The sequence below is a fragment of the Oncorhynchus gorbuscha genome, linkage group LG05, assembly GCF_021184085.1.
Source record: "Oncorhynchus gorbuscha isolate QuinsamMale2020 ecotype Even-year linkage group LG05, OgorEven_v1.0, whole genome shotgun sequence".
Classification (NCBI taxonomy): domain Eukaryota; kingdom Metazoa; phylum Chordata; class Actinopteri; order Salmoniformes; family Salmonidae; genus Oncorhynchus; species Oncorhynchus gorbuscha.
In genome coordinates this window covers 24,721,567-24,748,649 of record NC_060177.1, presented here as the reverse complement: position 1 = coordinate 24,748,649, position 27,083 = coordinate 24,721,567, and the positions used below count along the sequence as shown (strand labels likewise).

The window sequence follows — 27,083 nt, the reverse complement described above, 5'->3', positions numbered from 1 at the left end:
GGAATCTGGAGGCCAATACCTGGCTGTACTGTAGGGCATGTTCTACCAGTGGTGCACAGTGCTGAAGAAAGGCATCCTATAGAATATAGAACATTGTATCTACGGTGGTACAGGTCACATAGTCGACATTCTGCAGTCAACTCTCCAGTGCATTCTCTCCTGAATAGATTAGACAAGGGGCATAATAAGGAAGACCTGTAAAGTGAACTCTTCCTGACTGAAATTAAATACACCTGTCCCTGTGCCACTGCTTGTTTGATTGCACTGTGGAGTGTGTCTCCGGTTGGTGTGCCAAGGTTAAGTGTTGTGTGGTAATTGAGTGTGTTCTCCCAGTGGGGTCTGGTGGAGGTGGCTGGCTGTCTAATGGCTGGCTGAGTCACTCACTCTAACAGACATTTGCATAATGCTTTGCTCTCTGAAGGCTCTCAGAGAGAGCCAAACGCTTCACCTGTCTAGCATCGCCGTCTCATTTTGGACTGTGTATTGTCTGTCCTTGTTTGAGCGAGCGTTTTTGGCACAATGTCAGTTAGGCTGAACTCTGTGTGGATTGTAGTTATTGGTCTAGTTAAGTAGTGTTCTAATTGCTGGACTGAAAGGAAATGAAAGCAACCTCAGGCTGCTCCATCTGACAGCACTTTATGGACGTACATGTGTTTAACTCTCTTCCCCCATACATTCTGTTGTCTCAAGTACCACTATCATAAGGCAGGCTGCATCTTCTTGCACTAAGCAGTAATGCTGACCCCATTTAGTCGACTGCTCGATTGTTTGATCGTTAGGCTGTTGGTCGACCAAGATTTCTTTACTCGAACAGTTGCAAAAACATGTATTTTTTCATGCTGTACATGACTCCTGTCTGATTTGCGCCTGTCTGAGTGGACAAATCCATTGTGGAGGCCATGGGGATGGAACAGTCCTTCACTCTAAGACGTGCTACTGAAATAGTATATGGTTAAGGACAATAGTGCAATACTATTAATAACAAGATTATTTTATAACATGCGCTTTCTCCCGCGTTTGACACCGGTTGTATCAGTACGCAGTTTGAATTGGTGCCTTTTTCCTAGACCCTGTTGCTATGTGCATAAAAGCAAAGTTAACCTTCTATTGGTGTTGAGAACAATGCTGTGAAGGCAGCAGCGGAGTTAGGAGATGAGAAAACAGCCCTTGCCTTAATTGACTAAGAAAAGTGAGGAGCGAGGTCTTATAATCAACCGTCTAACTGTTAAATGTGCCTGACTTTTTTATAAATCATCCATATACAGTACCAGTCAAAGGTTTGGACACACCTACTCACTCAAGGGTTTTTCTTTATTTGTACTATTTTCTACATTGTAGAATAATAGTAAGACAAACTCTGAAATAACACAGGAATCATGTAGTAACCAAAAAGTGTTAAATCAAAATATATTTTAGATTCGTTAAAGTAGCCACCCTTTGCCATGATGACATCTTTGCAGACGCTTGGCAATTTTCCAACCAGCTTCATGAGGAATTCACCTGGAATTCATTTCAATTAACAGGTGTGCCTTCTTAATAGTTAATTTTTGGAATATCTTTCCTCCTTAATGCGTTTGAGCCAATAAGTTGTGTTGTGAAAAGGTATGGGTGGTATACAGAAGATAGCCCTATTTGGTAAAAGACTAAGTCCATATTAAGGCAAGAAAGCTCAAATAAGCCAAGAGAAACGACAGTCGATTACTTTAAGACATGGTCAGTCAATCTGGAAAATGTCAATAACAGTAAGTTTCTTAAAGTGCAGTCGCAAAAACCATCAAGCACTATTGATGAAACTGGCTCTCACGAGGACTGCCACAGGAAAGGAAGACTCAGAGTTACAGAGGATAAGTCCATTAGTTACCCAAATAAATGCTTCACAGAGTTCAAGTAACAATCATCTCTACATCAACTGTTCAGAGGAGACTGCGTGAATCAGGCTTCATGGTCGAATTTCTGCAAAGACACCACTACTAAAGGACACCAATAAGAAGAGACTTGCTTGGGCCCAGAAACACGAGCAATGGATAATAGACCGGTGGAAATCTGTCCTTTTGGTCTGATGAGTCCTAATTTGAGATTTTTGGTTCCAACTGGCGTGTCTTTGTGAGACGCAGAGTAGGTGAACGGAGGATCTCCGCATTTGTGGTTCCCGAAACATGGAGGAGGAGGTGTGATGGTGTGGGGGTGCTTTGCTCGTGACACTGTCTGTGATTTGTTTAGAATTCAAGGCACACATAACCAGCATGGCTGCCACAGCATTCTGCAGTGATACTCCATCCCATCTGGTTTGCGCTTATTGGGACTATAATTTGTTTTTCTACAGGGAAAGAACCCAACTCACCTCCGGGCTGTGTAAGGGCTATTTGACCAAGAAAGCGAGTGATTTGAGTGCTGCATCAGATGACCTGGCCTCCACAATCAACCGACCTGAGATGGTTTGGGATGAGTTAGACTGCAGAGTGAAGGAAAAGCAGACAACAAGTGCTCAGCATAAGTGGGAACTCCTTCAAGACTGTTGTGAAAGCATTCCAGGTGAAGCTGGTTGAGAGAATGCCAAGAGTGTGCAATGCGGTCAACAAGGCAAAGGGTGGCTACTGTGAAGAAACTAAAAATGTTTTGGTTATTAGGATATCTACGGAAATAAGACAGATCCTGCTTCTATGCCTGTGAGTGTTTGTTTAATAGCCTACTGATTCCGTGAGCACCAAGCCTCCATGAGCACCAACCACAATATGTTGGTTACATTTTTGAATCTTTGCTATGCTCAAGGCTTTACACTTTTATTTTCTCATTAGAACAGCCTCTGGTATAACTTATTAATTCAGTGCTAACACTGTTCCAAATTGTCAGAAATTATATTTATAATAATAACCACCTTTTTCTTGAGCTCATTTATTATTATTATTATTATTATTATTATTAGGATCATTATAATAATAAGTAATGTCATTCTCATTAGTAGGCTTAGTATAGCAGACTTGTAGAACCACCATCGAGCTGTAGGCCTAAAAGCGCACCCTTTTTAATCTTAATACCGCAACTTACTTAGGCCTATATTTCAATACTCTTTTATATAGGTGACTGTATCAATCATTCATTCATGTCATCACACAGCATACGAGTCATTCATGATTTGAAATGCAATCAAGCATTTTAGTTTTAAAATATAACAAATCAATAATTAGCGTAAACAATAAATAAACCGTTCCATTTCTAGCAATTGCATTCACAAATGCATGTGTTTTTAGTCTCTGCTGTAATAAAGGCTTTACAAAAAAAATAACAATAACGCTAACATACACTCTGGTACGCTTATCATTTATTTAGCGTTTACATTGTTCCAAACAGTCAGAAAGCTATAGTCATCTAACAGCACCTGTTTGGCACACATAATATGCATGCAGGGCTTGCTCCTTACCTTCTGTTTCTTTATTTCCAGTATTTTCCACAACTAATCAAATGTATTCCACTCATCCAACTTCCCCTTTACGTCCTGAGCAACCAGTAAACATGACTCCATTTCAAGTGTGTCACGTCTTCTGCATCCATTTTATTGTTACATGTGTTCGGAGTTTATAACCAATTTATTGATGTGATTATGATATGCTATAGCTCAGGCCTTATTGGTCATGTGCATGCGATGCATACATGTGTCATGTAAAGAGAGCAAAGGTTGAGAGAATAGGGAATGTTTTTCCTAAACAAATTAGGAATTTCCATAACTTTACAGTCAAATGGATGTAATTACGTTCAAACTTCAACACGGACAGCACGATAAACAATGTTCTGTGATGTTCGTTGCAGCAGCGAGTGTATATACTAGAGGTCGACCGATTTATGATTTTTTCAGCGCCGATATACCAATTATTGGAGGACCAAAAAAGCAGATACCGATTAATCGGGCAATTTTTTTAATTTATTTTTATATATATTTTTTTTAATAATGACAATTACAACAATACTGAATGAACACTTATTTTAACTTAATATAAAACATCAATAAAATCAATTTAGCCTCAAATAAATAATGAAACATGTCTAATGTTGGAGAAGAAAGTAAAAGTGCAATATGTGCCATGTAAGAAAGCTAACGTTTAAGTTCCTTGCTCAGAACATGAGAACATATGAAAGCTGGTGGTTCCTTTTTAACATGAGACTTCAATATTCCCAGGTAAGAGGTTTTTAGGTTGAAGTTATTATAGGACTATTTCTCTCTATACCATTTGTATTTCATTAACCTTTGACTATTGGATGTTCTTATAGGCACTTTAGTATTGCCAGTGTAACAGTATAGCTTCTGTTCCTCTCCTCCCTGGGCTCGAACCAGGAACACATAGACACTCGAAGCATCGTTACCCATCGCTCCACAAAAGCCGCGGCCCTTGCAGCGCAAGGGGAATATTTACTCCAAATCTAAAAACGAGTGACGTTTGAAACAGTATTAGCGCACACCCAGCTAACTAGCTAGCCATTTCACATTGGTTACACCAGCCATTAGGCTGATAGGCTTGAAGTTATAAACAGTGCTGTGCTTGCGAAGAGCTGCTGGCAAAATGCACGAAAGTGCTGTTTGAATGAATGCTTACGAGCCTGCTGCTGCCTACCATCGCTCAGTCAGACTGCTCTATCAAATCATAGACTTAATTATAGCACACATAATAACACACAGAAATACAAGCCTTTGGTCATTAATATGGTCGAATCCGGAAACTATCATTTAGAAAACAAAACGTTTATTATTTCAGTGAAATACGGAACCGTTCTGTATTTTATCTAACGGGTGGCATCCCTAAGTCTCTAAATATTCCTGTTACATTGCACAACCCTCAATGTTACGTCATAATTACATATAATTCTGGCAAATTAGTTCGGAAAGAGCCAGGCAGCCCAAACTGTTGCATATACACCCTGACACTGCGTGCAATGAACGCAAGAGAAATGACACAATTTCACCTGGTTAATATTGCCTGCTAAACTGGATCAGTAGTTATAACTTTTGTTTTTTATAAGTTTAATGCTAGCTAGCAATTTACCTTGGCTTCTACTACATTCGCGTAACAGGCAGGCTACTCGTGGAGTGCAATGGTTAGAGCGTTGGACTAGTGCTGTTGCAAGATTGGAACCCCTGAGCTGACAAGGTGAAAATCTGTCGTTCTGCCCCTGAACAAGGCAGTTAACCCACAGTTCCTAGGCAGTCATTGAAAATAAGAATGTGTTCTTAACTGACTTGCCTAGTTAAATAAAAGGTATAAAATAAATAAAAAAAATAATCAGAAATCGGCGCCCAAAAATACAGATTTCCGATTGTTATAACTTGAAATCGGCCCTAATTAATCGGCCATTCCGATTAACCGGTCGACCTCTAGTATATACTGTACTCGATACCTTCTACTGCATCTTGCCTATGCCGTTCTGTACCATCACTCATTCATAACTCTATGTACATATTCTTCATCCCTTTACACTTGTGTGTGTATAAGGTAGTAGTTGTGAAATTGTTAGGTTAGATTACTCGTTGGTTATTACTGCATTGTCGGAACTAGAAGCACAAGCATTTTGCTACACTCGCATTAACATCTGCTAACCATGTGTGTGAGACAAATAAAAAATAGTTTGATTTGATCACTGCGTATAGTTGATTTGATTAAAATACATAGGATGTATCTATATATAGAAAAATACACATTTTTAATTTGTGAAATTTGGTTGAAAGAACAGACCCGGTCGACAGATTTTTTTGGGGGGGTGGGTACAGCCCTACTAAGCAGGAACTAAGACTGTCTTAGGGTGTGGTTTAGGGGAAGTGGTTATGAGTGGTATGAGTCCAGTGAGTTTCTATGACAAAAACAAACATTCCTGAAATTTGTTTGTTGGCAATATTGTGTGACTCACTGACTGTGAATGTCAACAGATTAGTCTATACATGTTCTTTGACCGGCCAAGTTAGTAGTCACAATATAAGCTTTTTCAGTTTTATATACATGTGGATTCTTTCTTCCCTTACACTGCTGTTGTTTCCAGCGTTTTGTGTGTGTGAGTCACGTCGTCCTCTCCTGACTGGGTTAGTGTTGTGTAACCAACCATGTGTCCACTAACACCCCAGCAGCCCGGAGGGGAGTCTTAATCAGAGAGCTGCTCTGAGCAGGGATGCCCACGTCAATTACAGCTGTCATTTGTTACCCTGGGCCCTCTCTCTGTTATCAACAAAGCAAATTAGGAGGGCTGTTGTTGTGAAGTGCTGTAGCCGTGATTAACCTGAGATGGCCCTCTGTTCCTTATTAGTTTTGGATGTACTGAGGGGAAATGGTCAGTATTTTAAATATGTTTTGCCTTGTTCTCAGTGTTTACAAATCCAAAGAGAAATGAGTAGATACATTTTCACTGTCCAATCGTTGCAGTCTCAATGGGTTACTTTTATTGAGTAACGATACATGTTGTCAAAAGGTGAGATTGTGAGATTTTCTCTGTTCCCCATGTCCTTATTGGGAAATACAATGTGTTGCCTTTTTATTTAACTAGCCAAGTCAGTTAAGGACAAATTCTTATTTACAATGATGGCCTACACTGGCCAAACCCGTACAGCGCTGGGCCAATTGTGAGCTGCCCTATGGGACTCCCCAATCACGGACGGTTGTAATTAGGGTTGCAAAGAGTCTGAAACTTTCCGTTAAATTTCCGTACATTTTCCAAAGGAAGTTAAGCCCTGGAATTTTACTTAAATTGCTCATAAAAGTTAGCAGTGAAGTTTTTTGTGGGATACACAAGGCGAATCTAGGTTTTGTGGCATATTTTGGTTAAACTATCCCCAATTCAATGGAATTGCAACCCTCTGCATGCACAGTGCATTCTTCCATCACATGTACAGCTGATCCTCAAGATCTTGCACACTCATGAGATACTATTGAGCCCACATTACTACACTGTCTGAGCCCAGGACTACATGTTTTCTGCTAAGTCTTGATTACAGTACTGGTTGGGGTGAATATATTTTATGACATAAACGTCCCTTTTTTAGGACCCTGTCTTTCAAAGATAATTTGTTAAAATTGAAAAAACTTCAATGAACCATAATTAATGAACATGCACCTGTGGAGCGGTCGTTAAGACAATAACAGCTTACAGACGGTAGGAAATTAAGGTTACGGTTATGAAAACTTAGGACACTAAAGAGGCCTTTCTACTGACTCTGAAAAAACACCAAAAGAAAGATGCCCAGGGTCCCTGCTCATCTGTGTTTATGTGCCTTAGGCATGCTGCAAGGAGGCATGAGGACTACAGATGTGGCCAGTTCAATAAATTGCTATGTCCGTACTGTGACACGCCTAAGACAGCACTACAGGGAGACAGGATGGACATCTGATCGTCCTCGCAGTGGCAGACCACGTGCAACAACACCTGCACAGGATCAGTACATCCGAACATCACACCTGCGGGACAGGTACAGGATGGCAACAACTGCCCGAGTTACACCAGGAATGCACAATCCCTGCATCAGTGCTCAGACTTTCCGCAATAGGCTGAGAGGCTGGACTGAGGGCTTGTAGGCCTGTTGTAAGGCAGGTCCTCACCAGACATCACCGGAAACAATTTGCCTATGGGCACAAACCCACCATCGCTGAACCAGACAGGACTGGCAAAAAGTGCTCTTCACTGACAAGTCGTGGCTTTGTCTCACCAGGGGTGATGGTCGGATTTGTGTTTATCATGGAAGGAATGAGTGTTACACCGAGGCCTGTACTCTGGAGCGGGATCAATTTGGAGGTGGAGGGTCCGTCATGGTCTGGGGCGGTGTTTCACAGCATCATCGGACTGAGCTTGTTGTCATAGCAGGCAATCTCAATGCTGTGCGTTACAGGGAAGACATCCTCCTCCCTCATGTGGTACGCTTCCTGTAGGCTCATCCTGACATGACCCTCCAGCATGACAATACCACCAGCCATACTGCTAATTTTGTTTGTGATTTCATGCAAGACAGGAATGTCAGTGTGCCCTGGCCAGCGAAGAGCCCAGATCTCAATCCCATTGAGCGCGTCTGGGACCTGTTGGATCGGAGGGTGGAGGCTAGGGCCACCCCCCCCCCCTGAAATGTCCGGAAACTTGCAGGTGCCTTGGTGGAAGAGTGGGGTAACATCTCACAGCAAATCTGGTGCAGTCCATGAGGAGGAGGTGGACTGCAGTACTTCATGCAGCTGGTGGCCACACCAGATACTGACTGTTAATTTGCCCCCCCCTTTTGTTCAGGGCCATTCAATTTCTGTTAGTCACATGTCTGTGGAACTTGTTCAGTTTGTCTTGTTGAATCTCATGTTCATACAAATATTTACACATGTTAAGTTTGCTGAAAATAAACGCAGTTGACACTGAGAGGATGTTTCTTTTTTTTTGCTGAGTTGACATGATTTTTTAACTAGTAAATAGTAGCATACAGCAAAGTGTGTTTAAATAATTTAGAACTTTTTAACAATTTCTGATAGATCGTTTTTGCTACCATGTTGGTTTTAGCTTGCTTGAGCCTGCTAACTGAATATTAATTCACCTGTTTCCATACATGCTTCATTTTAAAACATTTATCTTATAAAGGAGTTGTTTTAATCTAACTGCTTAAATATTTATCTGTACGTGGAATTGTATTAGGCTTTTTTACTTTAATCATTTTTACTTTAATCATACTTTAATCTTTTGGCCAAGTGTGTCAAGTTCCCTCAGCGCTCACAACAAGCAACGTCTGACAAAAATCTACTTCTTTTCAAGGTGAAAAGGATTAATCAGACACCATCGATAGCAACAGTTCATGGTCCTCCTGGAATCATTTCTTCTTTTTTTTTCAATGGAGGAACATAGTCAGAGAACTGCTGATGAATGTCTTGTTCGAGCTGTGTATGCAACTGGTTCACCTCTGATGCTCGCAGGCAATGTGTATTGGAAGAGATTTCTGAATGTTCTTTGCCCAGCATACACCCCTCCAACCAGACATGCTTTATCTACTCAATTGCTGGATGCAAAGTTCAAGTGAAGGTCAAGCTAATCATAAAGAAAGCAGACTGTATTGCAATCATCTCTGACGGGTGGTCGAATGTTTGTGGGCAAGGAATAATTAACATCTCCACCCCTCAACCAGTATTCTACAAGAGCACAGACACAAGGGACCACAGACACACCGGTCTCTACATTGCAGATGAGCTGAAGGCAGTCATCAATGACCTTGGACCACAGAAGGTATTTGCACTGGTGACCGACAATGCTGCGAACATGACGGTTGCTTGGTCTAAAGGGGAGGGCTCCTACCCTCCTATCACACACATTGGCTGTGCTGCTCATGCATTGAATCTGCTCCTCAAGGACATCATGGCACTGAAAACAATGTATACACTCTACAAGAGAGCCAAGGAAATGGTTAGGTATGTGAAGGGTCTTCAAGTTATAGTAGCAATCTAAATTTGGTTGTCATCCAGGCAAATTTTTGGCTTTTTGAGCCTGACAACAAGCCATCCTCAACAAGGTTGGAACGTGACGGTGTAGATGATGCCTCAGTCTGATGTTCAAGAGGTGGACATTGAGGAGGTCCAGGGAGAAGACATGGAAGCCTGAGAGAAAGACAACCAAAGCTTTCGTTTCTAAGACTATCATTTTACATATGTTTTTGGGAGATGCAATGGATCATTCAATATTCCCTTTATTTTGTTGTTCAGTGAAATCATCTCGAAGATTTAACTAATTTAATAAAAGTTCAAGTCGTAACTAAATAGTTTTTTCTATTGAAAGGATGTAATAATTTGCAATTGTCTACTTATGACAAGGTGAAAGTTTTGTTTGTCTCCATATGATATGGTAAATATATCCAATGTAATAAACATCTACATTTAAATTAAATGTATATTAATTTGCATATATTCCCGTTAATTCCCATGGAAAGGTTCCACCTCTGAATATTCCCCAAAGTGTGCAACCCTAGTTGTGATGCAGCCTGGATTTGAACCAGGGTGTCTGTAGTGACGCCTCTAGCACTGAGATGCAGTAACGTCGACCACGGCGCCACCCGGGAGCTCAAATACAATCCTTTTATGCATTCACTTCATTTGTTGATAGTCAATAAGCTCATCTTCATGGACTCACACAGATGTAACCTACGAGTCTGTTCCATTTCATATCCTATTCACATGGATTAAGAGCCAGGATATTAATATTATGATTCATGACTCGTTCTGAATAATGGTTGATGAAACGGAGCAATAATGTCTGTATGTGCGATGTGTATTTTTTTGTTTTTAAGAAATCAACCTGGCTAGATTTTATGATTTGCTTCAGTTCTGTCGTCACATTCCACGATTGGCTTGCGAGACTGTCAGCCTGCAGTGGTGTATTTGATCTGCGCATGTACCAGCACCAGCATTGCAAGACTCACTCTTGTGTTTATGCGTGAGTGAAGTATGCATCTTTGAAATAGTTTTCACATACAAACTTTATATGTCTGAAACTTCCCCAAAATAACATGGTCGCTGTGAGAGAGTTTATTTTGATTGGGGATTTTGTGCATTTATCAAAATCCCATCATGTAGCTTGATTTTCATGTGTCAACAAGATTATTAGAGAAATCGTTCTTCTTGCAAAGCATATAAACGTTTTAAATCATACTATTATATTAATGTCACTTCACAATAGTTGTTTTTTGTGCATATTGTGTGGCTGACCATAACACCAGCCACACTATACGATAAAGGCTCAATTTCTGCCTCTGCGAGAACTTTGTCAGAGCCTACGACACATACATATGAAAACCAGTAGATAGTGCTGATGACATCACCCACGTATTCCTATGGAAAACTCCTAATGGCGCATGAAGCGAGAAGTATTTGAATTTGAAATGCACCAGGGGGCTGAATGGCACCAAAACACATTGCTAAGGATCATGTTGAAAGTGGCCATAACAGGCATCATGGACGACGTAGTCATTTTCATCCTGCTTGAGAGAGTCGACCTTAATGTCTATGGCATGATGGCGCGAGCCTCCTCATAGCCTGCCAGCCCGTGATTGGTCTGTGTCAACATGGGGTCCTGTGTGATGACAAAATTTTGTCAGAATGGATTACTATTTAATAAATCTCGATTTGTTTTGAACTTTAACGTAATTTGTATGGGATCGAACTTAATCATAATAAACTCATTTTAGAGCCCAAAACACTCCAGACCGGACACTGGGGGGCTGCTGTGTCTGCACGTAGTGGTACTTAATCGGCAGACCTAGACCCTGTCACACTGAACGAGCCAAGACGTCCGACAATCATTTGTAACCTAAGAATTTGCTTCAATGCCCCAGCTGGCCCGAGAGGTTTCCTTGCCCCTGTTAGCTCGGAAGGCACCCATCCCACGTTGAGCCTCAGCCGGATTGTCAGGTCATCAGGTCTTGTTCGCCCAGCCGGCCCAGGAGTTTATGTTTCGTTGGTGACGTCGAGCTTGGATTCTGCCGCCGATGGAACCGGGGCTTCCACGTCCTAGCTGGCTCGAGAGGTTTCCTTGACTCTGTTGGCTCGGCAGGTTTCCATCCCACGTCTTACTGCAATGGATCAACGTGCTTCCACGCCGCAGCGGGATCAACAGGCATGCTTGCCTCAGCCAGCACGCCAGGCTCCCACACCCCTGCCGGTTCGTGGGGAGTTTACCCCCAGCCGGCTTGCCCAGCACCCATGTCTTGGCTGGTTTGCCCAGGTGGGACACTGGGTGGCACCCCTAGGGGGGTACTGTCACACCTACTCCCACTCTTCCCTCCTGCCACCATTATTCACTCACATCTGCCTTCCCTCGTCACGCGCATCAGCGATAGTGGACTCACCCGAAATCACTCAATCACCTGTTTATTACCTCCCCTATAAAGTGGGGCAAAAAAGTATTTAGTCAGCCACCAATTGTGCAAGTTCTCCCACTTAAAAAGATGAGAGGCCTGTAATTTTCATCATAGGTACACTTCAACTATGCCTGACTAAATGAGAGAAAAAATCCAGAAAATCACATTGTAGGATTTTTAATGAATTTATTTGCAAATGACGGTGGAAAATAAACTTTTGTTATTGACCAAATACTTATCTCAATACTTTGTTATAAACCCTTTGTTGGCATTGAGAGGTCAAACGTTTTCTGTAAGTCTTCTGTAAGAACTTGCACAATTGGTGGCTGACTAAATACTTTTTTGCCCCACTGTATTTGTCAGTTCCCCAGCTCTGTTCCCGGCTGCTGCATTGATTGTAATGTTTCTGTGTTACCCGTGTGCTGACGCTGTTCCTGTCTCATTCTATGTCCGTTCCCTATTAAATGTTCGACTCCCCATACCTGCTTCTCTCCAGCGTCATCCCTTGACAGTAAAGAGAGGGATTTGCGCAAACAGAAAGAATTCAGAGTGATATGGCTATATCACAACCAGCTGTGATTGAGAGTCCCATAGGGCGGCATACAATTGGCCCTGTGTCGTCCGGGTTTGGCCGGTGTAGGCCGTCATTGTAAATAAGAATTTGTTCTTAACCGACTTGCCTAGTTAAATAAGTAATGTAAGTAATGATTTACTTGACCTGTGTTCTGATAAGAGACTGGTGTGACTCTTGAGCTCAGCCCAGGCATCTGAGTCATCACAACTTTATAGGAAATATTATTCCTGAACAATAGATGTGCTGCATTTGTCCATCCATTTAAGATGTTTCTCAAATAACAACCACTTTCTATTGTCTCCCCTGAGAGAAGTTGATGAAGGCCCTATATGTCGGTCTTTATTTTCATTTGCTGTAGGCCTATGTGAAATTAAGTGTCTTCCAGCCTAGTCTGTAGTCTTCTTTCAATGTTGGGAGACAATGGTTTGGCATTGTTACTTGCCCTAATCCTTCTGTCATTCTGGCTGCATAGATGTTTACTGAACCATGAGCAGGAATGTTGGAGGTTCTAAACGGGGTCTGGGTAGTGTAGTAATGCATTTTCATGTTCCTCTCTTGCAGGCATTTCAATCTGCGGATGAAGAGGGACACCAGCCTGTTCTCTCCAGACCTCAAGGTAGAGGTATCAGGAGTGGAGGCGCCCTACGATCCCTCCCACATTTACACTGGAGAAATCTTCGGTAAGTCCAGGAATTATGTCTTTGAGCGACAAAGTCCTTGTGCACACAGGCACAATTACGATAGTTACTAGGGAAACGCTTCCTGCATCCAATTTGCTTTTGCGTTCATGTGTGGGTGTGTGCCAGTGTGTTGTGGGATTGTTAGCATTGGTAGTTTGAAGTTCATTGTAAAAGTCCAGCCTCCATGAAGCTGTGGTTTTAAACGTTGTTCATGGATATCAGTCTCCTCTCTTTGTGTGTGTGTGTGTGTGTGTGTGTGTGTGTGTGTGTGTGTGTGTGTGTGTGTGTGTGTGTGTGTGTGTGTGTGTGTGTGTGTGTGTGGAGAATGTGTTAGTCACGTTCCAGTCTTACATCCTCAGGATCCTCCCCATGCCTGCAGCAGTGCTCACATGTAACACAAGTTAAAACCAGGCCAAGGTGTGTCTATCCGGTCATGTGACATGGTGTGTTTGTGTGGAGCTCTCAGATCCCAGCAGGCTCATCTCCACTCCCACCTCATCATTTCCAGATGCTGTAATCTCTCTTCTCCTCTGCTGAACAGACTGTAATTCAAATCAGACTCCACTGGAGCACTTCCCATCTCTATATCAAATGGAAATCTTGATCAGTTTCCTTTCAGAGAAGCAGCACTGCATTGTTCCAAGGACGACGAAGTTGTAGCCTATTTCTCAGATGTGATTTGTAATGCAATGGAAAGGGTTGTCCAGACCAAAAGATCCAGCAAGCTTTTTCTTGTCAATAATAAAGGTCGACATTCAAAGGTGGAATTTGGATCGTCAGAATAACTGTGCATTTACACACTGATGTATTCATTTATTTGCCCAATTTCAGAATCGGAAATCTAGACTTTGAACTTCTGTAGTTGTGCTCTGCTGTGAAGGCCATACTCTTTGTCACCTTTAATATCTCCAAATCATATTTTCTTTGTATTTTGTTTTTAACCCCCTTTCCCCTCCAATTTTTGTGATATTCAATTGGTAGTTAGTCTTGTCCCATCGCTGCGAAGGTCAAGAGCCATGCATCTTCCGAAACACGACCCTGCAAAGTCGCACTGCTTCTTTTTAGAACCTCCCCTTCTCCTGTTTTTCAGACATTAACATGTCTACCAAGATCCTATTACAGCGATGTCATAAAAGCCCCACTCATTTGCTGTGCGCTAGCTAGGTTTCCATCCAATTGGAATATTTCATGCAAATATTAAAAAAATCTCTGAAAATATGCGCATTTTCCCAACAGTGGTGTGTTTCCACCAAACATACTCGTTGCAGGTAAAAATCAGTGAATTTAACTTTTCATGTACCAAATAAAAATCTAAAGTTCATTGTGTTTCCAGTGTATTTTAGATTCTAGCAATCGTTTTGTCACAAACTGGTGCGTTAAATAGTAAATAATATAATAATATATGCCATTTAGCAGACGCTTTTATCCAAAGCGACTTACAGTCATAAATGTGCCTACTCTGGTTTCGCAGATAGTCTACAATGCGGTAAGGCTTACCCGGGTAGGCTAGTCCACATGAGATGAGTAAGAGCTAGAATATTTTTTGTTGTTGTCAAGTATTGATCATCATGTCACCAGAATAAAACCCTTGATATTTATTGGAAAGGAGCATCAAACTCATCATTGCGGTTTCAGCACCCTGTGAAGTTCATCAGAACTTATTTCATTTGTAGCCTAATAAACTGCATGGTTTCCCAAGTCGTAGTTTGAGGGCCACACATCATATCATCGCGTGACACCAAGTTTACTTCGGTATGATGGTTATTATATCAATATTTGTGCATAAAGGCCACCGCCTTTTCTGGCATCATTTTACAGACACAAAGATGACACTTGTCAAACAAACAAATGACTGTAGGCATTTATTAACTTGTATCAAAACTTCCACGGTATGCCTTTACTCGCATAAAAACTGTGGATGGAAACGTAGTTACTGATATGTTTAATTGCCAGACTCACTGATGTTCATGTCTACAGAGGCGTTGATGTATGACAGAGAACCTTTAGGCTTTACAAAATCAAATCTAAAACCTTGCTTCCCCCCCCCCATTCTTTTTGTAAGTGGACAGTTTCCATATGAGAGATGAAACGCTGCAAGGAACACTTAATATTGTCCTCAAAGACTTAATAGATTTTTCCACATTCCCCAAGCTTGATGAGCTTTTTGGCAGTTGTTAATCTTCAGAGAAATAGTGGTCGGGTAATCATCATGCAATCACGCTTCAGCAAGCAAGGCCGCTTGCCAAAGCCATAATTGCTGCAATAACGAAGTGTTACAAAAATGGAATACTCTAGAATACTGCAATTAGGGATAAAGATTGCACTCAGAGTTGAATTGCAGTAAGTGGCAACATCTTTCTCTCCTCAACCCTTTTCTGTGTAATACAGTGCCTTCCGAAAGTATTCATATCCTTTGACTCACTCTAAGTTTTGTCGTGTTCCAGCCTGAATTAAAAATGTATTAAATATTTTTTCTCACCCATCTACTACATACAATACCCCATAATGACAAAGTGAATACATTTTTAAAACATTTTTTTGCAAATGTATTAAATGAAATACACATCAATACATGTTATAACCACCTTTTGGCAGTGCTTACAGCTGGTAGTCTTTTAAGAGCTTTTGGATTGTACAATATTTGCACATTATTCTGTTTAAGATTCTTCAGACTCTGTAAAATTGGTTGCTGATCTTTGCTAGACAGCCATAGATCCTCAAGTCAAATCTGTGACACTGCCACTCAGGAACATTCAATGTAGTGTTGGTAAGAAAACAACCAGTGTATATTTGGTCTTGTGTGAATTTGTCTCCCTGTGTCTATTGGGAAGCAGACTGAACCAGGTTTTCGTCTAGGATTTTGCCTGTGCTTAGCCCTATTCCTTTTCTTTTTATCCTAAATAACTCCCCCGTCCTTGCTGATGCATAGCATACCTATAACATGATGCAGCCACCACCATGCTTGAGAATATATGGTACTCTGTACTCTGATGTGTTGTGTTGCATATGCCCCAAACATAACGCTATGTATTCCAGACATGAAGTTAATTTTTTTGCCACATTGTTTGCAGTTTTACTTAATTCCGTTATTGTAAACAGGATACGTGTTTTGGAATATTTGTATTCCATACAGGCTTCCTTCGTTTCACTCTCATTTAGGTTAGTATTGTGGAGTAACTAAAATGTTGACCCATCTTCAGTTTTTGCCTATCACGGCCATTAAACTCACTGTTTTTAAAGTCATCATTGGCCTCATTGTGAAATGCCTGAGTGGTTTCCTTCCTCTGGGAACTGAGTTAGGAAGGATGCCTGTATCTTTGTAGTGGCTCGGTGTATTGATACTGGTGATGCACCGATATTACATTTTTGGCCGATATCCGATATTTTCCTTGCAAATACCGATAACCAATATTTAAAAATGTTACATCCTTTTAAGCATTCTAGTACAGTTAAATAGTTAAAACACACACATGGATGCAGTGGTCTAAGGCACTGCATCTCAGTGCAAGAGGCATCTCTACAGTCAAATCCAGGCTGTATCACATCTGGGCCGTGATTGCGAGTCCCATAGGGTGGCGTACAATTTGGCCCAGTATCATCCGGGTTTGGCCGACGTAGGTCATTGTGTATATAAGAATTTGTTCTTAACTGACTTGCCTAGTTAAATTAAGGTTACACACACACACCACATGGACCAAAAAGTGATCATACTTGTCAAGCATTGAAGTTTCATCTGTCTGTCTGTGGCCTCTCTTCCTCGGTGCGCACGGTCACTGTGTCAGTTTCCATCTTGTCCAGATGTGTATGTAACATTTCACGTAAACCCTGTTTCTTGTCTGCATCGAAGTAGATATCCTTGCACATAGCATCGAGCATGGTGGCGACACAGTAAAGAGAGAATGCCTGTTGAGCAGGCATTCAATGCTATGACAGAGGGTATCACGTCTGATGCAGGCGCAGTTGATGAGCTTATTTCTTGAGTCGGTTGTTCAAATGGAGCTAGCTAGTGTGTTCATGTTTCAAACAACATGTTCTCAAATGGCATCAGCGGTATGACAACCAGCACATTCATGAGCATGAAATGACTTTCCTCAGTAGGAAATCCTCGACGACCCACTGTGTTGTCAAACTCAGCATGCTCATGGAGCTGTTATCGCTGGTCCAAATGTCAGTCGTGAAGTTAATAGCAGTGACGCTATTACTGTGTAACTCCGGTAGGGCAACATCTGAAAAATAGTGCACTTGGTAGTAGATGTCGACCGATTTATTCGCAATGGCCGATTTTTAATTAGGGACGATTTCAAGTTTTCATAACAATCGGATATCGGTATTTTTGGAAGCCGATATTATTATTATTATTATTATTATTATTTTCTTTTTATATATATATATTTTTTTTACAACTTTATTTAACGAGGCAAGTTAGTTAGGAACACATTCTTATTTTCATTGATGGCCTAGGAACGGTGGGTTAACTGCCTTGTTCAGGGGCAGAACGACAGATTTTTACCTTGTCAGCTCGGGGATTCGATCTTGCAACCTTACGGTTAACTAGTCCAACGCTCTAACTACCTGCAGGCAATATTAACCAGGTGAAATTGTGTAATTTCTCTTGCGTTAATTGCACGCAGAGTCAGGGTATATGCAACAGTTTGGGCCACCTGGCTCATTGCGAACTAATTTGCCAGAATTTTACGTAATTATGACATAACATTGTGCAATGTAACAGTCCGTTAGATAAAATACGGAACGGTTCTGTATTTCACTGAAAGAATAAATGTTTCGTTTTCAAAATTATAGTTTCCAGATTCGACCATATTAATGACCTACGGTTTGTATTTCTGTGTGTTATTATGTTATAATTAAGTCTATGATTTGATAGAGCAGTCTGACAGAGCGGTGGTAGGCACCAGCAGGCTCGTGAGCATTCATTCAAACAGCACTTTTGTGTGTTTTGCCAGCAGCTCTTCGCAATGCTTTAAGCATTGCGCTGTCATGACTTCAAGCCTATCAACTCCCGAGATTAGGCTGGTGTAACCGATGTGAAATGGCTAGCTAGTGAGCGCTATTAGCGTTTCAAACGTCACTCTCTCTGAGACTTGGAGTAGTTGTTCCCTGTGCTCTGCATGGGTAATGCTGCTTCGAGGGTGGCTGTTGTCGATGTGTTTCTGGTTCGAGCCCAGGTAGGAGCGAGGAGAGGGACGGAAGCTATACTGTTACACTGGCAATACTAAAGTGCCTTTAAGAACATCCAATAGTCAAAGGTTAATGAAATACAAATGGTATAGAGAGAAATAGTCCTATAATATCTACAACCAAAAACTTCTTACCTTGGAATATTGACTCATGTTAAAAGGAACCACCAGCTTTCATATGTTCTCATGTTCTGAGCAAGGAACTTAAACGTTAGCTTTCTTACATGGCACATATTGCACTTTTACTTTCTTCTTCAACACTTTGTTTTTGCATTATTTAAACAAAATTGAACGTTTCATTATTTATGAGGCTAAATAGATTTTATTGATGTATTATATTAAGTTAAAATATGTGTTCATTCAGTATTGTTGTAATTGTCATTATTTACAAATACATTTTTTTTTAATTAGCCGTTTTAATCGGTATTGGATTTTTTTGGTCCTCCAATAATCTGTATCGGCGTTGAAAAATCATAATCGGTCAACCTCTACTTTGTAGTGTGTACCGGTGCTCGGCCAGTTGGCGAAAGCCAACATCACCCACGACAGAGAACGGTTGATTGTCAAGGGCAATGAATTCCATTATCTTGGGGTTAATGGATTTCGCCTTTGAGTTGTCTCACTGAAATGTTCTTACTCTTTCGAATGACTGCTCGACTTGTTGACTGCTCGATCCACACAGCAGACATTGTGGACTAGGTTAGGAATGCTGTGTTGCATGTGTAACGCTACATTTTACGTGGCGTCATTACGTCATGTATCTGCGTTATTAGTTTGCACGTCAGCTTTGACATCGGTTTTGCGCATCGGCATTAAATTAAACATCATGTCGATGTTGCCATTTTTAGCTAATATTGACCGATTCCGATATATACACCGATATATCCTGCATCCCTAATTGATACACAATCCAAAGTGTAATTTAATATTTTATTTGTTTTAACCAATCTACTAATCGGTGCACTTCTTTGCGAGGCATTGGAAAACCTCCCTGGTCTATGTGGATGAATCTGTGTTTGAAATTCACTGCTTGATTGAGGGACCTTACAGATAGTTGTGTGTGTGTGTGGGGTACAGAGATGAAGGAGTCTTTCAAAAATCATGTTAAACACTTATTGGTTCATACAACTTAGTATGTGACTTGTTAAGCAAATGTTTACTCCTGAACTTATTTAGGCTTGCCATAACAAAGGGGTTGAATACTTATTGACACTTCAGCTTTTCATTTTTAATTCATTAACAAACCTTTCTAAAAACATTTACAAAATTCCACTTTTACATTGAGGTATTGTGTGTAGGCCAGTGACCCAAAATATAAATTGAATCAAACATAAATTCAGGCTGTAACGAAACCAAATGAGGGAAAAGTCCAGGGGTGTGAATACTTTCTGAATGCGCTGTACATCTCTGGCATTGTGTGTTGTTAAATTCAGTTGCTCATCAGTTGGCCTCTGCCTGATATTCAAAGAACCGTGAACTGGCAATAAATCGGTAATATCCCCCGTCCCATTCTCACTTGAGTCCCTTTCTCCTCCACCTGTAGCTAATAGCTGTCTGTACTGGGAGTAGAACCCATCTGCTAGTGAACTACTGTGAGCTAGAAGAGAGCCAGAGACCAGACCTCTCTTTTATGTGTGATCAGATGGGCCTATACATTAATTTCCTCGTTTGCCCCTCATGAAAACCAGCAGACTCCACTCTCTTTACTTTACATTAGCCCACTTAGCACTTTGGGGACCAGGCATTTTCATGAACTAAATTAGGTGGCTACCTTGGTCCCAGTCTACTGGAATTCCCATAATTGGAGTGAAGCTGCTTGTATCTGGACTGCAGTAGGGTTTCTGATTAGGTTCAGGGGTAAAGAATATTCAATTTCCACTGTCTATACGGCCACATTAACCCAGCTCTCATTAGTGTAGCGTGTTCTTTTCTCTACTTCTCTGACATAAGTCTTGTCAGTTGCCCCTGGGACGCACCGAAACTGAGAATTATTAGTGCTCCCTTTGATGAGGGTGTCCATGTCTGAGTTCTGAGCTCTCCTTGGCACAATAGTCAGACTTGATCCATATGCGCGAAGAGGATTGGTCTAAACCCTGACGGCACTGGCCTTTCTTGCCCAGATAAAGGGCTTCCTCTCTGGGAAAATGCGCTGTGCCTTCTGGAGATCAGAAGGGGGAATCTGTCCCTGAAATGATATCAAAACCATAGGGCCCTCTTTAATGTTACCAAGTGCTGCCCAGTATAAGACAACAGATTCAATTGGTCCTCACTCTGATCTCCAAGCTGTAAGTGGGGAAAGTATTATTCATGTATTATTATGAAGAAAATGGGACAGCAGAAGTTGTCTAAAGTGACAGTTATTACTGTCAATGAATGGTCTCAGGATAGCTCAACATTCCTTTCCCTAGTATTTTGCTAATTTTGTTTAGATGTAGGTAATCTCACTTTCAGTATCAAAACTGCTACCAATACCAGTTAGTGTCCCAGTGTTTCCTGACGAACTGCATTGCTAGGGCCTGGAAAAACCAGAGAGGACTCGGGGCCCTTGGAACACACAGACAGAGATTTAGGGAGAAAGATCTGGATGCTCTGTGGGACAGCTATGTGTTCTGCTGTTCTCGTTATCTCCAGCAGGAGAGCAGAGCATGTGGGCCTCTCCTCTGGAAACACAAACCTAACTGGGGAGAGAGGCAGGCTGGCTGGCTGTGTTTCTCTGTCTACGCTAAGCTGCAATGGTCCCTCAGGATAGCTATGAGACAAACATTTTCGCAACAATACAGAACTGAAGAGAGCAAAAGATTTAAATGAAGTTGGGCTTCCCTATCCTGAAGAAAACAAGTCTTATTCTCTCCCTGATTTAGTTATCTTCTCACATTGAGTTGCCAGTCATCTATGTCCTTTTCAGTTATAGCCCTCCAGAGTCGGCTGTTTTTATAATTGGGAGTGGGAGTTTTTCTTCCAACCTGCATAGCTGCTGATGGAAAAGGTTTTTCAAGGTGCCTTCTCTTGACAAACACTGAATTAAAAACCATTCCTTTTCGTCAGCCAGACTTTCTCTGTCTGGTTCAAAGGTGGATGATGTTTAATAGACTGCTATGCCCTGCTATTTTGTTTTATTCCCACTTCTTTCTCGCAGGTTCCTTGATTCTTCAAGCATTAGTTGTGGCTTTTGCGTAAAACTATTCTTTGATTTCCCCTGACACTAACCAGAGTCCAAGCTCTTATTACTAAAGTCATTATTTGTCTGATTTGAAGGTGAGATGAGAGAAGCAGAGATGAGTCTTTATGGTCCAGACAGACAGGGATATGCTGCGTCCCACCCTGACTCTGTCCAAGACTGTGTTCCCCCCAGGAACAGCTCACTGTCTACCATCTGCTCAATGTCTAGAGCTGTGCGTGTGTGTGTCTGCATTATGTTCTGTTAGTTTGTGTCAGCTTAAATTGGTCCATACGTTTTGTGTGTGTTCCTCTCACACGTTGAGCATTGACTTTCTTCCTACCCCCAACTGAATAGAGTTGAGTTGACCACCCTTCTTCAGCCACCTGACCTCAGTCTTTCTCCTCCAGGTGAGAAGGGCACTCTGACCCACGGCTCGGTGGTGGACGGCAGGTTTGAAGGCTTCATCCAGACCCACCAGGGCATGTACTACGTGGAGCCTTCGGAGAGGTACCTCAGAGACAAGGACGTGCCCTACCACTCAGTCATCTACCACGAGGGGGACATCAGTGAGTATACTTGATTCACTGCTCTCCTCTGTCACCTTGCAGTCCTGCTGAAGTAATGGTGCCAACATCACAGCACTAAAATGAGTTATGGCTGTTGTTAATGTAATAGGTAGATTTTATAGACTTAAAGGACATGATCTTTAATGCTTTTGCTATATTGATTCAGACGATGTTGCGTTTACAGTATGACTCTGGGGGTGTGTGTGTGTGTGGGGGGTGTGTGGGGGTGTGTGTGGGGGTGTGTGTGGGGGTGTGTAAATGTTGATTTGTTTTTTAAGGATCTAGCTTTAGAAATTAGGGGTTCATTATCCTATTCAGCAGTGGGAATACAATTTAGTTCCAAATAACACATATATTTTGTGCAGGCAAAGATGGTTATTATTGGATACACAGTGGATGGCTTATTAACTCCACAGTATTCTGTCAGTGTTATTCGCTTTGAAAATTCATTTTTTCCATCATGAGCATGAAATGGATTGAATTGGCTGTAGCAACTCTAAATAGCAGTACCATGGCTGTGCTCTTTTTTAATTACAGTTGTCAGCCATTGACAGCAGTGACTAATCCATGCTGGCTCGTCTGTCCCAGCTTTTCTCTCTCCACCTCTGCTACACACACACATCCCTCCCTATCAGAGAAAACATTAGGCGTCACACTGTGACAGGACAAGGACTTTAGATAGACAGTGACACCGAAAGGCAATTCTCTGCTGTAGGTGTTTCTTGTAAGCAGAGATATGGACGATGATGGATGGATGAATGTGTGCCTAAATGAACTGGGGGGTTGGGGGTTGGACAGGACAGGTTTCTCTAGGCTTGGAGGTAAGGTCTTAAAGGCTGTGGAGTGCATACTGAGCAGAGTGGAGGTATACTGTTCAAATACAATGCAGAGCTGTCAGAGGAGAGGTCTATCCAAGGGGAGTTTACATTGGGCATTTAACAATACATAAGGTCAAGTCAAGGTCATGTCAGATGAGCTGTGGAATGGGCCAGAGGAAGGGGAGCTGAGGAAGGTTGCACTGGGACACTGCGGCAAGACACACACACACACAGGGTTAGGCTGAGCCCTGATGATTGATTGATGCGAAGTCAGGATCAGAGCCAGTGGCAGGGAGTGAATCATCTTCCTTAGCATCCAGGCCACCAATTATAAGTCGATCTGAGGTGTGGGCTAAGCTCCAGAGACCACTGACCCCACCCATCCCAGTACAGGCCAGAGAGCAGCCCCCTCAGGCAGGCAGGGAGAAAGCAGGGTGGAGGCCCACCCTGTGTTACTTGGCCCTCTCTTCCTCGAGTGGGTCTGATTCACAGCCAGCCTGCCTAATGACACACAGGCACAACCAGCCCAGCATGAGCCTGCAATCAGAGAACCTTTCTCTTACGCTTCTTCTCCACAATGTAGGCCTACTCGCTCTTTCTCATTTCCCTCTATTTCTTCCCGCTCTCCCATTCTTTGTAATTTTCTGTCTGTATGAGGTGTCAAGAAAGCTCTCACCCTCTATTCCTCCTCCCGCCCCTTTCTCTTTCTGTGTCTGTTTATCTGAGGGTGTGAACAGAGCCGTTCTGTTCCTCATCCCTTTCTCTGTTCCTCAGTGTCATATCCAATGACAGGCTGTCATCAGAACCCCTCAATAGTACTGCAGGGCTTGGCGACTGCCACAGTACCGGATTTGAGGTAGTTATGCCCTACCCATTATTTGTGCTCTTCACATTTATCTTCGTTCCTTAGCAGATCGTATTGCCTGAGACATTACATAAAGGGCCCCATTTCATATTTTTTCCTTCACTAATCTATGAAGCGAATGCCGCTGCCCCAAACAGATAATTTCTGTCAAGTCATGCTGCCGTGTGAAGTCCGGTCATAGCACTGATGGCAGCTTTCTTGTAAAGACACTCTTATCTCCTTTGTGCCAACACTATGGGTTAACATGCTCCACACTCCTTGCTGTACATCATATTTATATTTACATAGCCTGTGATGTTATCAGCAGTACATTAACACATACAGTGGGGCAAAAAAAGTATTTGGTCAGCCACCAATTGTGCAAGTTCTCCCACTTAAAAAGATGAGAGAGGCCTGTAATTTTCATCATAGGTACACTTCACCTATGACAGACAAAATGAGAAAAAAAATCCAGAAAATCTCATTGTAGGATTTTTTATGAATTTATTTGCAACTTATGGTGGAAAATAAGTATTTGGTTACCTACAAACAAGCAAGATTTCTGGCTCTCACAGACCTGTAACTTATTCTTTGTCCTCCACTCATTACCTGTATTAATGGCACCTCTTTGAACTTGTTATCAGTATAAATGACACCTGTCCACAACCTCAAACAGTCACACTCCAAACTCCACTATGGCCAAGACCAAAGAGCTGTCAAAGGACACCAGAAACAAAATTATAGACCTGCACCAGGCTGGGAAGACTGAATCTGCAATTATTAGGAAATGGAAGACATACAAGACCACTGATAATCTCCCTCGATCTGGGGCTCTACGTAAGATCTCACCCCGTGAGGTCAAAATGATCACATAAACGGTGAGCAAAAATCCCAGAACCACACGGGGGGACCTAGTGAATGACCTGCAGAGAGCTGGGACCAAAGTAGCAAAGCCTACCATCAGTAACACACTACGCCGCCAGGGACTCAAATCCTGCAGTGCCAGAAGATTGGGAGAATGTCATATGGTCAGATGAAACCAAAATATAACTTTTTGGAACTCAACTCGTCGTGTTTGGAGGACAAAGAATGCTGAGTTGCATCCAAAGAACACCATACCTACTGTGAAGCATGGGGGTGGAAACATCATGCTTTGGGGCTGTTTTTCTGCAAAGGGACCAGGACGACTGATCCGTGTAAAGGAAAGAATGAATGGGGCCATGTATCGTGAGATTCTGAGTGAAAACCCCCTTCCATCAGCAAGGGCATTGAAGATGAAATGTGGCTGGGTCTTTCAGCATGACAATGATCCCAAACACACCGCCCGGGCAACGAAGGAGTGGCTTCGTAAGAAGCATTTCAGGGTCCTGGAGTGGCCTAGACAGTCTCTAGATCTCAACCCCATAGAAAATCTTTGGAGGGAGTTTTTTTTTTCATTTTGTCTGTCATAGTTGAAATGTACCTATGATGAAAATTACAGGCCTCTCATCTTTTTAAGTGGGAGAACTTGCACAATTGGTGGCTGACTAAATACTTTTTTGCCCCACTGTAGTTGAGTAATTTATTCATTTAACTTTGGCTATATTCCTATAACCCAATAAAGTATCAAATCCTTATTGATACAAGGGGATTGAGTAAAGACAATCTTCCATTAGACCTGTTTGAGATCTTCATTCCATTTACGTTTTTGTCATTTAGCAGATGCTCATATCCAGAGCGACCTACGGGAGCAAGTAGGGTTAAGTGCCTTGCTCAAGGGCACATCATCAGATGTTTCACCTTGTTAGGTCGGGGATTTGAACCAGCGACCTTTCGTTAACTGGCCCAAATCTCTAACTGCTAGGCTACCTGCCGCCACATTCCGTTCAGTGTAACATTCAGGTTTCAGCAGTTGTTTTAGTCAAACTGCTGTTCCTAGGAATGTGTCTTTATCAACCCATTAATGAGTCTCCCCTCACAGATATCCTGTCTGCACTTGAATGGTTTTCAGACATCAAAGACTCACTTCAAACAGGTTCATTTTGTGGCGGAGGCTTTTTTTTTCCTTGAAGAAACTGTAGCACCTAATTTTAGAATTCTCTTTCCTGTTGAAGTCTGTGTTGGTGAGAGAGAGGAAGGACACATGGTGGAGAGATGGAATAAAGAATGAAAAGGCGTGAATTACTCGGACTCCCATTTCCCCCGGCTTTTACAACTTTGTCTTCGCTTCTCGTTACGCAAAGGATTTTTGATTAGCATCTGAATGAGAGGGCATTCACTGCAGGGACAATGACGGCTTTCTGTCTGGAAAAAGAGAACACATTGTCAGGGCAGAATGTTTTGTTGTTCGGTCAATCCAGTCGGTCCAGTACAGAGCCATTCTCCTCAACTGACAACGGGGGGACAGGTTGACCCTGAGCCCACTCTCTCCCTCTCCAACCTGTTGACCAGACTGCCCACGAGTGGCGCTTTGTGGTGACTCATTTGCAGAATGCAAATTATCTGCGGTCAGTCAATAGTGCTGTAAGTACAGCCAGGCTTTTGAGGAACACCATCCTGACCCTGCAGCACTTATCCTGACTTATATTTTATTTATAGCCGTTTCTGCCATCGGAGTGTGAATTGAAATGCCAAATTTGTCTGAGGAGTGGAGGTTAGGAAGGTTGAGGGAGTGTGAAACACTGGCTGAGTGTAGTGTTAACTTGTAGGTCGCAGAGCTGAGTGTGGTTTTGTCAGGACTGAGTTTGTGTTCTTTGGGACTGAGTGTGTTTTCCTCGAGTTTTGAGGTGCATTCGTCGGCACTGTGTTTTCATTACGGCGACTGTGTGTGTGTTTCTGGGAGCTGAGTGTGTGTGTTCCTTGAATTTCCTTGGGGAGAGAGCGTGTGTTCCTGTGCGCTGGTGTGCGATAAAAGGTGACGACGGCGTCGCTGGCAGAGGTATTTCTGTTCCTGCCATGCAGGCTGGTGACTGGCAAGATCATTTGGGAGGCTTTTTAAAAATATTATTATTTGTATTTTTTTCTCCCCAATTTTGTGATATTCAATATGAAGTTAAGATGTTGTCTCATCGCTGCAACTCCCCAACGGGCTCGGGAGAGGCGACGGTCGAGTCAAACGTCTTCCGAAACATGGCCCGCCATGGCGCGCTGCTTCTTAACACTCGCTCGCTTAACCTGGAAGCCAGCCGCACCAACGTGTCGGAGGAAACAACGTTCAACTGAAGTCGTCTAGAGTCGCTAGAGTGTGATGAGCCAAGGAAAGCCCCTCGGCCAAACCCTCCCCTAACCTGGACGACACTGGGCCAATTGTGTGCCGCCCACGGCCGGCTGGCTGGCTGTGACACAGCCTGAGATTGAACCCCAGGCTGAAGGGATGCCTCAACACTGTGATGCAGTGCCGTGGACTGCTGCGCCACTCTGGAGGCCAT

At 42.3% G+C, this 27,083-nt stretch overlaps 1 protein-coding gene across 1 annotated transcript in view; it reads left to right on the top strand.

Moving 5' to 3' along the window:
• LOC124035726 (disintegrin and metalloproteinase domain-containing protein 10-like) overlaps window positions 1-27,083 on the top strand; it is a 90,046-nt gene that overhangs the window by 46,482 nt on the left and 16,481 nt on the right. Inside the window, exons 3-4 of the mRNA XM_046349338.1 lie at window positions 12,975-13,093; window positions 21,856-22,014. Coding sequence (XP_046205294.1) covers window positions 12,975-13,093; window positions 21,856-22,014 — 278 coding nt within the window. The remainder of the gene's footprint in view (window positions 1-12,974; window positions 13,094-21,855; window positions 22,015-27,083) is intronic.